Source organism: Equus quagga, unplaced genomic scaffold (assembly GCF_021613505.1).
Source record: "Equus quagga isolate Etosha38 unplaced genomic scaffold, UCLA_HA_Equagga_1.0 210146_RagTag, whole genome shotgun sequence".
Taxonomy (NCBI): domain Eukaryota; kingdom Metazoa; phylum Chordata; class Mammalia; order Perissodactyla; family Equidae; genus Equus; species Equus quagga.
In genome coordinates, this window is record NW_025799286.1 from 1 (window position 1) to 13,548 (window position 13,548).

The 13,548-nt window shown below is 47.8% G+C and overlaps 1 protein-coding gene across 1 annotated transcript; it reads right to left on the reverse strand.

Annotated features, from left to right (window-relative positions):
• Positions 1–246: 246 nt before the first annotated feature.
• On the reverse strand, positions 247–5,862 carry LOC124233699 (SLAM family member 9-like). The gene is made up of 5 exons (XM_046650822.1): positions 5,748–5,862; positions 3,177–3,455; positions 1,195–1,329; positions 936–1,027; positions 247–674 (listed from the first exon to the last, which is right to left on the reverse strand). The coding sequence occupies exons 1-5, from the start codon at positions 5,860–5,862 to the stop codon at positions 576–578; spliced, it is 720 nt and encodes a 239-aa protein (XP_046506778.1). The 3' UTR covers positions 247–575.
• Between the last annotated feature and the right edge of the window lie 7,686 nt (positions 5,863–13,548).

A 13,548-nucleotide genomic window follows, 5' to 3' on the forward strand; every position in this document is an offset into this window, starting at 1 on the left:
ACACACACACACACACACACACACACACACACACACACACTGCCCAACACCCCCAAGGGAGCCCTCCACAAGGTGCAAAGGAAGCCTCGGGCCAGTCCCTTTGTGGGCTCCCACCCACCCGTGCTGCTTCCATTAATCCCGAACTCAGCCTCCAGCACCAAGGGCCTCACTGCCTCCTTTGTGGCATGGTCAACACATCTACACAGTCCCCAAACTTGTGCTCATGTTCTCAGAAATACACACAGCAGAGGTTGTGGGGATTAACACAAGCACAATCAGGAGGGTCTCCTTTGGGGAATCTTCAGGAGGAGAGGGGTCAGGAGCCAAGTCAATGACAGGGAAAGAGCACTTGTGCTGCAGGAGTGAGGCTCATGAGTGGGAGGGCAGCTTAGGGAGGAGTCAGAGGAAATGACAGGGCTACATGTGCCCAGGGAGTTGAAGACATGAGGGTCAGAGCAATGTGGACCGGAAGCAGCTGGAGCTGGACCAGAGCTGGAAGAGGCAGGTGTCTGCAGGGATCAAGCTCAGTGTGGAGGTGTCCTAGGAATGCTGATTCTCCTGTTTTCTCTTTATCTTCATGGCCTGGCCTGGCCTGGCTTCTGAACCTCACTGTAGACAGCAGTGAGATCTTCCTTTTCTTGCAGACGTCGTTCCCTCATATGTTCCCTCATACCCTAGGAATGCAAGACAGAAGATTCAGAGAACAGCTGAGGGATAGAGAGGTCCCAGAGGGACCCACAGGGAACCAATGCTGCTGACATGAGCTGCATGGGAATTCCCTCAGAGTGCCCAGCGATACACTGGCCCCAGTTGTAAATTTTCTTAGTACATACCATTGGCTATCAGGAAGGAGTTAGAGACAGAAGGGCCAGAAATGCTCAGACTCAGCCACAGAGGGTGGGAAAGCCCAAGTGGGCACTGCTTCCAGCTCTCACCTTGTCCCTGCCCCCTCGAGACTCCTGCAGGCTCAGCTCTGCATACTGCATGTCATCATCCTGGTTCCTGTGTTCCTCCTGCAGTCCTGCACCTGAGTCACACATAGATTGGAGCTGGAATCTGGGCCTTGGAAACCTGTACCCTCCCCCACTGCTATGAAGCTCAAGGGCATTCCCTGAGCAGCAAAATGCAGGAGGAAGGGAGCCAGGGGTCAAGTGGGGCAGGGGAGGTATGTGGGCCAGAAAGAAGTTAACCTGCCTCTTCCAATCTCCATCTTCTTCTTCTTCTCATGTGTCTTCCAAAGGTACAGTCCAACACCGAGGATCAATAGCACAGCCACGATGGGCCCTAGGATGGCTTTGAGGGTGCCTGTTGAGGCGTGTCCCTGTGAATCTGTTCCCCTCAAGCAGAAAGAATGAAGAAGGTTAAGGCACAAGAGAACTTACATACCCACTGCTAAGGAGAGATAGAGAGAGCAGGTAGAGAAGTCTGAGGGTCCTGGCTCAGAAGGCAAAGAGGCAGGAGCATGGAGATTCATTCATTCAACCAGTTCCCGAGCTCCTGCTTGCTGCCTGGGATATTGAGATGGACAAGACTTGGTCCCCGCCCTTGAAGCTCATCACCCAGCAGGGAAGACTGAGAGAATAACAAAGTCTGCCAGCCAGAGGGATCGCAGTGCAATAGAGGTTTACACCTTGTACACAAGTCTTCAGGGAAGGCTTCCCAGAGGAGGTGATGGGTAACCTGAGTCTTGAGGGAGGAATAGGAGTTTACCAGATATTCAGCATTCCAGGAAGGAGGAGCACCACGTTCAGGATATGATATGTCAAAAAGCCAGCCCCCGGGAGTCCCCAGCACCCCACTGGGGCAGGCAGGAGAGGACAGGGCAGGAAGGAGCTAGGCAAGAAAGTTCAGAGGGAAGCAAGGGTCTGCTCTCAGAGGATCTAGTGGGTGACGCTGAGTGTTGAACTTTATCTGAGGGCCCTACACGGGGGTGAGGGGAGGGTCAAAGGGGGTTTCTGTGATCCTGACACATCAGATCCCTCCAGCAGCTCATGCAGGGTAGGTTAGAGGGGCAAGGCTGCACTCAGGGTTACCAGGTCATCCATTCATTCAACGGAAGATCCTGAACAAACTGTGCCAGAAGCTGTGCTTGGCACAGGGATTCAGGGGAGAAGACAGGCCCCTGCCTTCAAGGAGCTCCAGGCTATGGAGGAGACAGGTACAAGACAGAGCATTGCCGCTCAGTGGGGGTCCAGAGACCCTCCTTAAAGGTGAGCCTGAGGCAGGATGGCTACAGGCACTGCAAGGCCCTGGGCAAAATGAGAATGAGGAGCCCTGTGTTCAAAGACTGTCAGAAATTTCAAGATGGCCACCGCAGAGCTTTAAACGCAGCACAGAGCTCTGTGTGACAACATGGCACACATGCTACTGAACTCAGCCGTGCCTGAGGGAAATCCTTCAATAGCAATAAGGCAACAGGGATTGGCCCGGTGGCTCAGTGGTTAAGCTCACACATTCCGCTTCTCAGCGGCCCGGGGTTCGCCAGTTCAGATCCTGGGGGAGAGATGACACCGCTTGGCAAAAATCCATGCTGTGGTAGGGGTCCCACATATAAAAAAGTGGAGAAAGATGAGCATGGATGTTAGCTCACAGCCAGTCTTCCTTGGCAAAAAGAGGAGGATTGGTAATAGTTAGCTCAGGGCTGATTTTCCTCAAAAAAACGGAAAAAAAAGAATAAGGCAAGAAATGAAGGAAAAGGTAGGAGGAATGATGGTAGAGGAAACAGCACATCCAGAGGCTCTAATTTTGCAGAAGGCATTCAGGACTCCAAGCAAGCAGGTGGTGTGAGTGTCAGTGACCAAAACATGGGCACAGGAGCGTCAGAACCCTGAATCCTACAGGGAGTCCCTGGAGGTCAAACCCTTCAGGCAACACAGACAAGTGACACAATCCAGGTTCTTTCCCGAAGACCACTCTGTATTCACTGTGGAGTAAGGGTGCGGTGGGAGAGGTGCTAGACAGCTGCTGCACACCAGCAGGGGCAAGAGGTGAGAGGCACAGACGTGAGAGTCATTTAAGAGCAGAAACAAGTTGGATGTGCCCCCCAGACTCCTGTAGGGGGTGACCAGGTGGGCATGGTGCTGATAAACATGGTGGGGAGAAAAGCCCAGAATCCTCAGACCCCAGAGCTCCCTGAGCTCCGACAGTGCCCCTCCCCTCCAGCAGGTTGTACTCACCATGGGCACAGAATTCCCCAAGAAATCTGGTGACAGTTTTCCAGTCCTCGGAGTTGCTGACCACACAGGTGAGGCTGGCATTGGGTGGGCTCAGAGGCAGGCTCACAGCCAGGGTCCAGGAGTTGCGGGCTGGTTCCAGCTCCCTTGAGAGGTCCTTGCTTTCCCAGGTCACATTCAGGTCCTCTGTGACCCCTGCAGCCCTGCACTCCAGGGTGATGTTGCACCAGCCTTCTGTGGTAGACACTGACTTGGCCAGGATCTGGGGAAGGGGCACAGGCTCTGGGGTGGGAGGGACAAGAAATGGAGCCTCACGTAAGTGGAAAACACTACAATTTGCACATTCTCATCCACTATCTCACTGAAGCTCTGTCTTCCTCCCTCTAGGAAGGGGAGACATTTTATAGATGAAATAGAATTTACCCAAAGCTAAATATGTTGCAAGAGACAAGAAGGAAGGGAGCCACTGAGTTAAGCCTTATGTGACTGCACTAGATGAGAAAGTCTTAAAATCTCCCACAAGAAAATAAAGCCAGCACTCCACCCACCCAAGGCCCAGTATTTTTAGAAATTGGGTCTTTCCTAGGAGAAGTCGGGAATGAAGGACTTGTCCTGATCCAGGACCTTCGCCCTGCTTCTGCTGAGATGATGCCTGAACTATACAGCCCACAGTGAAGAAGGACGTCTGGCCAGCTCTGGGAGCCCAGAGAAGTCCCCATGCTCTCCAAAGTGGAGACATTTGTGGGAGATGCAGTGGTAATGATTAGGGATGACAACCCCAAGTGTGATTAGAATGTGCCACTGGACTTGTGGGTACACAGAGAAGGAGAAGTGACAGGTTTTCCAGACAGTCATAGAAATCTCATGGAGACGTAAAGCTGTCAAAGCCACTCTCTGTAGGAGGGTATTTCTCTATGCAGAGGAGCTGTAGGGTAAGAAAGAGGTGCTAAATGAGGTTCTTCAGAAGTGGGGCAGACTAGACTTTCTCCTACATCTATGGAAGCTCTTAGGGCTGGATTTCGTAAGCGAGGCTGGCCTCTGGCTAGGGTTGAGAAAAAGCAGAGGGAATAAGGAGGATGAACTGCACAAGTATTTCTGAATTATGGCAGGCAGAACAGTGCCCCCGGCCCAAAGATATCCACATCCTAATCCTCAGGACCTGTGAATGTGTTAGGTTAATGGCAAAGGGAAATTAAGGTAGTAGATAGAATTAAGGTTGCTGATCAGCTGACATTAAAATAGGGAGATTATTCTGGATTATCTGCATGGGACCTATGTAATCACAAGTGTTCTTAAGAGTGGAAGAAGGAAGGAGAGGCGTCAGAAGGATGCAGTGTAAGGAGGACTCGTCCCGCCATTGCTGCCTTTGAAGACAGAGGAATGTGGCCAAGAGCTAGGAATGCAGGGAGCCACCAGGAGGTGGAAAAGATAAGAAAATGTTTTTTCCCGTGGCTCCTGCAGAAAGGAACACAGCCCTGCCAACACCTTCACTTTAGCGCAGTGAGACCCGTGTCTGACTCCTGACCTACACATAGCAGAGTAAGGGAACACAGTTGTGTGGATTTAGCCCGCTACGTTTGTAGTACAGCCGTCCCTCCTCATCCACGGTCTCACTTTCCCAGGTTTCCGTTAGCCACGGTCAACCACACACCAAAAACATTAAATGAGAAATTCCAGAAATCAATAAGTCATGTTTTAAATTGCAAAGTGTTCTGAGTAACGTGTTGAAATCTCACGGCATCCTGCTCTATCCTGCCTGGGACATGAATCATCCCTTTGTCCAACATGTCCACACTGTATACACTACCCATCCATGAGTCACTTAGTAGCTGGTTTATCAGATCTACAGTGATGGTGTCTCAGTGCTTGTGTTCAAGTAACCTTCATTTTACTTAATGATGATCCCAAAGATCAAGAGTAGTGACGGTCGGATATGCCAAAGAGAAGCCATAAAGTGATTCTTTTAAGTGAAAAGGTGAATGTTCTTGACTTAATAAGGAAAGAAAAAAATCATATGCTGAAGTTGCGAAGATCTATAGTAACTTTTATTACAATATAGTGTTATAATCGTTCTATTTTATTATTAGTTACTGTTCATCTCTTACTGTGCCTAATTTATAAATGCAGCTTTATCATAGGTATGTGTGTATAGGCAAAACATACTATACATGCAGTTCGGTACTATCCACAGTTTCAAGCATGCACTGGAGGTCTTGGAATGTATCCTCCACAGATAAGGGGGGGCGACTATAATTTGTTATAGCAGCAATAGAAAACTAACTCATAAATTAAGTCAACTGAATCCTCTAAAGAACAATCAGTGTTATGGCAAAAATTCCATTTCCCCCATAATTCTATTTTCGTCTCCCAAAACACTGAAGTGATTCTTTCCCTGGTGTGAATCTCAGCTCTGCTCTCCATTTGTGCTGAACCCACTTATCGTAATTTCAATGGAGAAAATAGAGCCTGAAGGCTGCTGTCAGGAAGGAGTCCTGCAAAATGGTGCCCACGTGACACTCCTAGGCACAAAAGAAGGCTGTAGCCATGGGATTGAGGTGAGGGGGTGTCACGTACCATACACAGTGAGGTCGAAAATCTGGTTAGATTCCATTCCCCCAGGTAAGTTGGCTCGAGCCTGGTACTGCCCACTGTCCTCACGGGTCAAGTTCTCAATCCTCAGGGACGTCATGTTGTGGACATGGACCCTCTGCATGTACTTGTCCTGGAGGCTGACCCAGGTTGGAGTCCCTTCTGACCCTTTCTGGACTTGCAGCATGACTGTGTGTTTAATGGCAGGGCCAAAGGCCCAAGTGATCTTCTGCAGCTCAGTTCCTGGTTGCTTGAACACATGAAACCACACAGAACCTCCTCGGATCCCCTTCAGAGAAACGTAGGATTCAGAATCCTGAACTCCAGCACCATGTGCTCCAGAACTCTTGACCCCAGTGCTGCAGACACCTAGGGCATTGGAAACAGGAAGGTGAGTGTTCTTTGATCAAGAATAACAGAGAGAATCACAGACCCCATCTTTTTTGTGTGTTTGGTAAAGAAGATTTGCCCTGAACTAACATCTGTGCCAATCTTGCTCTATTTTGTATGTGGCATGCTGCCAAAGCATGGCTTGATGAGCAGTGTGTAGGTCTTCACCAAGGCTCTGAACCCGTGAGCCCTCGCATGCCAAAGCAGAATGCTCAAACTTAAGCACTACACCAGCAGGCCGAAACTTGGATGCATCTTTTTAATAAAATCCATCCAACACACTCCCTTGATTCTTGAAAGGCAGCCTAGGACAAAGAATTTGAAGCAATTCTGGAATCAAGTCCTGGTTCTAGTGGAGTGTAACCTTGAACAGGTTACATAAACTTGCTAACCTGCAGTCAGGTTCCCTACCTGCCTCAAAAAGATAGTATGAATTAAATGAGCTCAAGGATCAAAGGCACCAGCACATTTTCTGACACATACAGAGTGTGTATCTGTACGAAGCAGCTTCCAAAGTGAGTCCAAAGACCCCTCCCTCCTCATGCTTACACCCTTGGATCCACCTCCCCTGGAGTGTGGTCTGACCTGGTGACTTGCTTCTAAGGAACAGGATACAGCAAAGGTGATGGGATGTCACCTAGCGATGTGAGCTTATACACGACTGTGACCCATCTTGCTCGCACTCTCTCTCTCCCTCAGTCTGATGGAGCCAGCTGCCATGTTGACAGCTGCCCTGTGGAGAGGCCCACACGGCGAGGAACTGAGGGCAGCCTCCAGCCAACAGCCAGGGAGGAAACTGAGGCCCTCAGTCCAACAGCCACAGGAACTGCATCTTATCAGCAATCACACGAGTGAGCTCGGAAGTAGATTCTTCCCAGCTGAGCCTTGAGCTGACTGCAGCCCCCATCAAGGTCTTGATTTCAGTCTCAGAGACCCTGAGCCACAGGGCCAGCTAAACCACCCCTGGATCCTGACCCACAGAAGCTGTGAGACTGTACAGGGTATTGTTTTAAGGCACAAGTTTTCGAGTAACAGGTTACACAGCAATGAATAACTAATACAATGACAAGGTTGCTCTCCCTTCCCAAAAACCAGGTGGGCAGTGCTCATTCACTCTTCTTTTCAAGAGGAGAAGCACAAGAAGCCCAGACTGGAGTTGATTCCTCCAGCTCAGACATGGTGGTACCAGGTCAGCCCTCTCTTCCACAGGACAGCTGCTGAAGCTGGCAGGTCCCCTCTGAGTTTCAGGCCAGGGGTGCCTGGTTCCTACCCACTCTGTCTCCAGGAGTAGCTTCTTGGTCTGTCTCCATCTCTCATCCCTGGGGAGCTCCAGGCTCTCCCAGCTTCACTGTTATTGCAGCAGAAGTGGCCTTGCCTCTCTGGTAATGGTCCCCTTAAGGCAGCACTGCTGGGACCTCAGGGTTCCCAGCCTCCGCGCAACCAAAAAGCCATTTGTTCTTTCTGTTCACCCATGGACAGTACATTTGCTAAATTATAACAGTTGTTTGGTCTTTTGTTCACCAAAGACAGCAGACAGAGGAGGGAGACCCTGCCCCCCTGTTCCACCCCGCTGCCCTCCCTCCCAGGAGCCCGGACCACTCACTGAGGAGGAGGCTGCTGAAGCCGAGGAGCCAGGAGGCCCTGCAGACGGGGGTGTCTTCTGAGCAGGGCCCCATCGCAGGCTGCCTGCCAGCCTGTCCCGCTGCAGAGGAGACATCCAGGAGGCAGAGGAAAAGCTTCACTCAGACAAGCCCTTTGCGCTCTTCCCCACCCCAAGGGCGGAGCTAAATATTAGTTCTGGGATCGCAGCCCAATAGTCAGACTAAGCCATTCAGATCTTTCATATCATCCCTGGTATCTACAGTAAGACGTCAATCATAATTGCAGAACCAGTTATAAACAGCCTCACTCTATGATCCTCCTGGCCCAGTGTTGGACAGACCCCTCCCTGCAGTGTTCTCACACTTTCCAGCCCTACACCCACTCAAAACCCTCACCTGCTTCTCCGGTCAACAGCCTACTCCAGGCAGGCCTGGCCACCAGTGCCAGTGTGGTCAGCTCAGAGGTCACTCTGTTACAGCCAGGCTGGGCTAAGCCTCACCTTAATGAGTCAAATTTCCATTAGGATTTTCCACAAATTTCAACTGTCAGTCACCTAAGTAAGAAGCTCTGAACAAAAAAGCAAAGCTCTTTGTGTGAAGTGTCAAATCCCCACACCCCCAATGCACATATTGCCCTTTGCCTATTGCTTGCGCCTACATGGCTTTCTCAGCGGCCACTAGTGCTAGTGATGCTCCCCACACAGGGCATAGACTAACCTCTACAGAAACTGACAGGCTCTTAGCTGCATCACAACCAGGCTTTTCCTCTAAGCCTCTGCCAGCCCTGCTCCCGCCATCACGGAGCAGCAGGGACAGAGACCTGCACACTCCTCCTGGCCACAGCCTCCGCTGCTTCAGACTCACGGCCCCTGCTGAGGGTCAGGCCCCGGACTCTTCCCCCAGACTGGAGACTCTGCAACATCCGAGAACTCTTGCCTCCCCTACCTTAGGGGACTCGCGCCTTCTTCCTAACTCCTGGGAAGTGCCTCCTTCTCCTCCCCACTGAGGCTTCCTCCTCAGCTGCCCACGTAGAACACCCCAAGGCTGGAGCTGCAGCACTGGCCCCATGACCATGCACTCAAGGTAGTCAGGGCACCGCATAGTAACCCATATTTGAATGTGAAACCCAAGCCCTAAGTGGTTGTACAACTTGTGAAATGTCACACAGCAAATCAAGGGTCAGGGTCTGCACTCTTAACAACAAACTCATGAAAAAAATCCCCAACATCACAGCTGTCCAATCCTACTGTGTGGCCTCAAGCAGGTCACCTAATTCCAGTTTGTTCATCCTCTAAACTGCTCTGCAGCATCCCAGACAAGAGAACATTCAACACTGGCTTGATTACACTACTCCACCTTGTAATGAGGATATCACTTCAAAAGGCAGTCCATGAGTCCTATGGTCTGGAACTTCTTGTATGGAGTCTAAATCCAGGCAGCTCCTCCACTAGTCACTCTCAGGGTGACGGTGAGCAAGTCTCATAGGTCCCCTTCCTCTCTGTCCCTATGTCTCTAGTGAGAGCACTCTTCATGTTAGAATTGTAGAGTTATGCAAACCAATTGCTTAAACCTCATTTCTACATCCCAGCCATCCTGTGCCAAGGTCTAACACACAAACAAGCTCACATGCTAGCTGCAGAACCTTTGGTAAGAGTGTGCTACACATAGCTACCTGATGCCAGGAATGTTTGAGGAATTAGATGAGGGCACACCTGGATCTACAGCAGCATGATATGTATGTCAGGAAGGGCCAGGTAGGAGAAAAATGGAGAGTTCAGTGAGCTGAGATCACGGGAAGAACAAGAGATCTGAGAGGTGACCAGGAGAATAAGTTTTCAGGAAGTCACAGAAAACGTAGGTAATTCTCTGGATCTCCAAGGGAATTGGTGGATGGTAATGTCTATATTACTTGAATTCCAAAGGGCAGGACACCTCAGTTGAGAGAGGGTCATGTGAAGAATACATTTATTGGATATCTACTCTATGCCAGAGGCTTTCCATGTGTTCTTTCAACTAATCCACAATATATGTTTAATTAAATCCTCGAAACACCATATTATCTAAGCATTCATTCACTAATGAAGGAGCATCCTGAAAGTCCAAAGAGATGAAATAACTTATCCAAGGTCATATTTTACATAAATGGCAAACTGGTCACAAGCTGACAGTATCATTCCAGCCATGGACATGCTCTAGAGGAAAAGAAGGGTGTCGATTCTGAGAAATTCAAGTCACAGCTGTGAAAGACCCTGGCAAGAGAGAGATTGGCCACTTTATCATGTGAGAGGAACCTGCATCCCCAGGAGGAGGGCTGGATGTTTAGGTAAAGGAGAGTCTGGAGAACAGGATCTGAATTATGGTCTTTACTCTGACCACCATGTCTGGGTGAAAGAGAAGAGCCACCTCCCAGCCATGAATGTGTTGTAACAGAGCAGCAGGGCAGCCCCAGAGCTGGACTGCAGACAGAGGGAGACAGCAGCAAGTGGAGACCAGTCATCATTATCTGTTTTTTCTTCCTTCTTTCCTCCTCTATAATTCAACTACTTATTTTCTGATTTAAAAAATTTACACGTAGTATTTTTATTAAAAATAAACAGAACTAAAACTTTAAAAACTCATAACAGGATGGTGTTTAGTTTCAATGGGTCATTCAGGGAAAAGTATATAAATGCTGAATAACTTTAGCCATAATTAGAAAATAACTAATAAATTTGCAATGAGTATTAAAATATGAAGGGTGAAAATGTCAGAGTAAGGAACTGCAAAAATTCTCTTCTCCATAAAAGCAGTGAGAAAACTGGCCTACCTTTTAGAAAACTTTTTCAGAATACTGGAAATTAACTACTGGCTTGCAGTAACCTGAGGAGCATTTATTCAGGAAAAGTGGCTTAACCCCAACAAGAACAGGGAGCCATCTTGTGTTTTAACTTTTCCGAGTCACTTCTCTGCTCTCTGGCAGTGCTGTACACTTGAAAAATAAATGTCTGTATTCTTGGTGACCTCCAGCAGCCTTGCAGCCACCAGAGACAGCCCTTTCAAAGCCTCATTCCCAGTAAATTGTTAGGAGTTGACATGTGCAGTGGTACCCATGAAGACCGTACTTTAAACAGAGTCTATATTTGACTTAAACTTGGAGCTCTCCCACTATGAACAGCCCTTTACCCAGCAGAATTTGACAAAAGCAATTACAGGCAATTGTTTAACTTCAGGGTTTCCTGAGATAGAGAATAACAATTGAGACAAACAGACTAATTAAAACCTTGTAAGGAAAACCTGGGGAATGAGCTATCCATAGAGGCTTTGAAAAGCTTTGACATATGCCTGGAATTTAAGTCTAAGCACATGCATATGGATGTGGGCATGTCAGAAAAGGCCTGAGAAGGCCTTCATCCTTACCTATGGCTAAGATTGGGGCTCTGGGCAAGCGGAAATTGAAGTCTAACAGCACTGCCTGGATGAGTATGGAAGACAAGACCAACACGCACACAGAGACTTTCCCTCAGCAAAGACTGAGAGACTCACTAGGGTGAGGCATTTAAGGAAATCTCTGCACAACATTAGCAGTCTACTAGATTAAATGAGCAGGAACTTTAGTAGACAAACACAACAAAGAATGCAAATGAGCATCATTAGTTCAGAAATAAACTAAACAAACAAGAAAAGCTACAACATTCAGCAACAACTACAAGATCTGGAAAGGGAAAGAATCTGATTTTCAGAATCGCCACATTATACTATTTTAAATGACCAGTTTCTGACCAAAAAAAAATTCATAAGATATGCAAAGAAACAGGAATATAGGATATATTCACAAGGGGGGAAAACAATATCCCTGTAGGAGCATAATCATTGCACTTACTTGACAAAGAATTTAAATCAGCTATTTTCAATATGTTCAAAGAAATAAAGGAAATCATGTATGGAGAACTAAAGAAAAGTAATCAATGTATCAAATAGACAATACCAATAAAGATATAGAAGCTGTAACAAGGAACCAAGCAGAAATTCTGGAGTTGAAGAATACAGCAACTGAAGTGAAAAATTCACTGGAAGAGCTCATCAGCAGCTATGAACAGACAGAAAAATAATCACTGAACTTGAAGATATGTAAGTTTAGATTATTCAGTCTGAGGGATAAAAAGAAAAAATAATAAAGAACAATAAAAAGACATTCAGAGACCTACTGGACATCATCAAGCATAACACTAAATATCTAATGGATTTCTAGAAATAGAGGAGAAACAGAAAAGAGCAGAAAAAATTTGAGAAATAATGTTAGTAAATTTCTCAAATTTTATTTTTTTAAAACACTTTAAACTACAATCAAGATATTCAGTGAGCTCCAAGTAGGTTAAACTCAAAGAGATCCACACTGCAGAGATCCATACATCAGAATCAGATTACCAAAAGATTAAGAGAGGTCTGGTTCCAGATAGTGATATAAGAGGATACTGAAGTCATTTCTGCCCGGGGGCACACCAAATCGACATCTACACGCAAAATAATTTCCTCTGAAAAAGAATCAAACCCTAGCTGAGCATCTCCTTCACGTTGGGTGAAAGAGAAAAAGATCCATATAGAATTGAGTAGGAGAGGCTGAGGCACAATCTCACCATAGACCCCACCACTGATGTGGTAACTCTCAATCAGAAGGGAACTCACAACCCCGACCTTCTCCCTAAGGAGGGAAGAGTTTGAACCTCACCTCTGACACCCCAACATTTAAGACCTGCACCTGACAGACAAGCCCCCAAATGCCTAACTGTGAAAGCCAACAGGGCTTGCATCTATGAGACCCACAGGCAATAGCCAACTGAGGAACAGTTCTTAAAAGGCTTGTGTGTGAGGACTCACACCCCTCAGGGCCCAGTACAGAGGCAGCCAACTGAGAAGTGCACAGACTTTCTCTGAAAAATGCTTATTTGCTGATCTTAAAGCAATGGCCCGAGGGGAAATCATCTAATTTAATACGCATCTAGGGGCTACTGTAACACTCTTTAAAGACAGAGGCCAGCAGGCACCATTTTTGTTCTTTCCCTCTGCCTCACTCAAGGTTGCCAGTATTTTCCAAAAAACAGGTTGTACACTCATCTGGCACACCAATTTTTGCAGCTGCCACCCAGGGGAGACCTCTAGATCGCCTGGCCCTGATGGTCAGTGAGACTTACTCTGTGGGTCCCAGAAGACTATAACAAAAGTAGAAAGAGTTCTTAACCAGCAACCACCATCAGGGCACAGTAGGCAGGCTATAGACTGAGGCCTGCAGTCTTTCTGTGAAAGAAGCCTATTAGCTTATCTTCATAGCTGCAGCCTGAGGAGCAGGCTTCTAATTCAACACACATCTAAGTGCCAAGTGTAATCTTCTGCAGAGAGCTTGGAGGGCAGGTGTTATCTTTGCAATCCCTTCTACCATGCTCCAGAGCTCGGATATCTCCTGGAAGGGATCTTGTACATGCATCTGTTCCCAGTTTTTACATCTCGTGCCCTAGTTTTTGTGGTCGCTGCCCAGGGTACACCCCCTGATCACTTGGGTCTTGTAGCAAGTGGGGCTTGTGTTCATGGGTCTAATAGGACTGTAAAAAGAAAGTGAGAGTTCTTGGCCTACTACCAACCCCAGGGCACAGCACGGAGATAGCGGACTGAAAGACAGCACAGTCTTTCTGTGAAAGACACCTATTTGCTATACTTGGAGTTTCACCCAGAGGGGCCGGCTTCAGGTTTGGCACACATCTAGAGGCTTTCTAAGATGCTCTCCAGGGATGGAGGCTGGGTGGTGCCATCTTTGCACTCTCCCT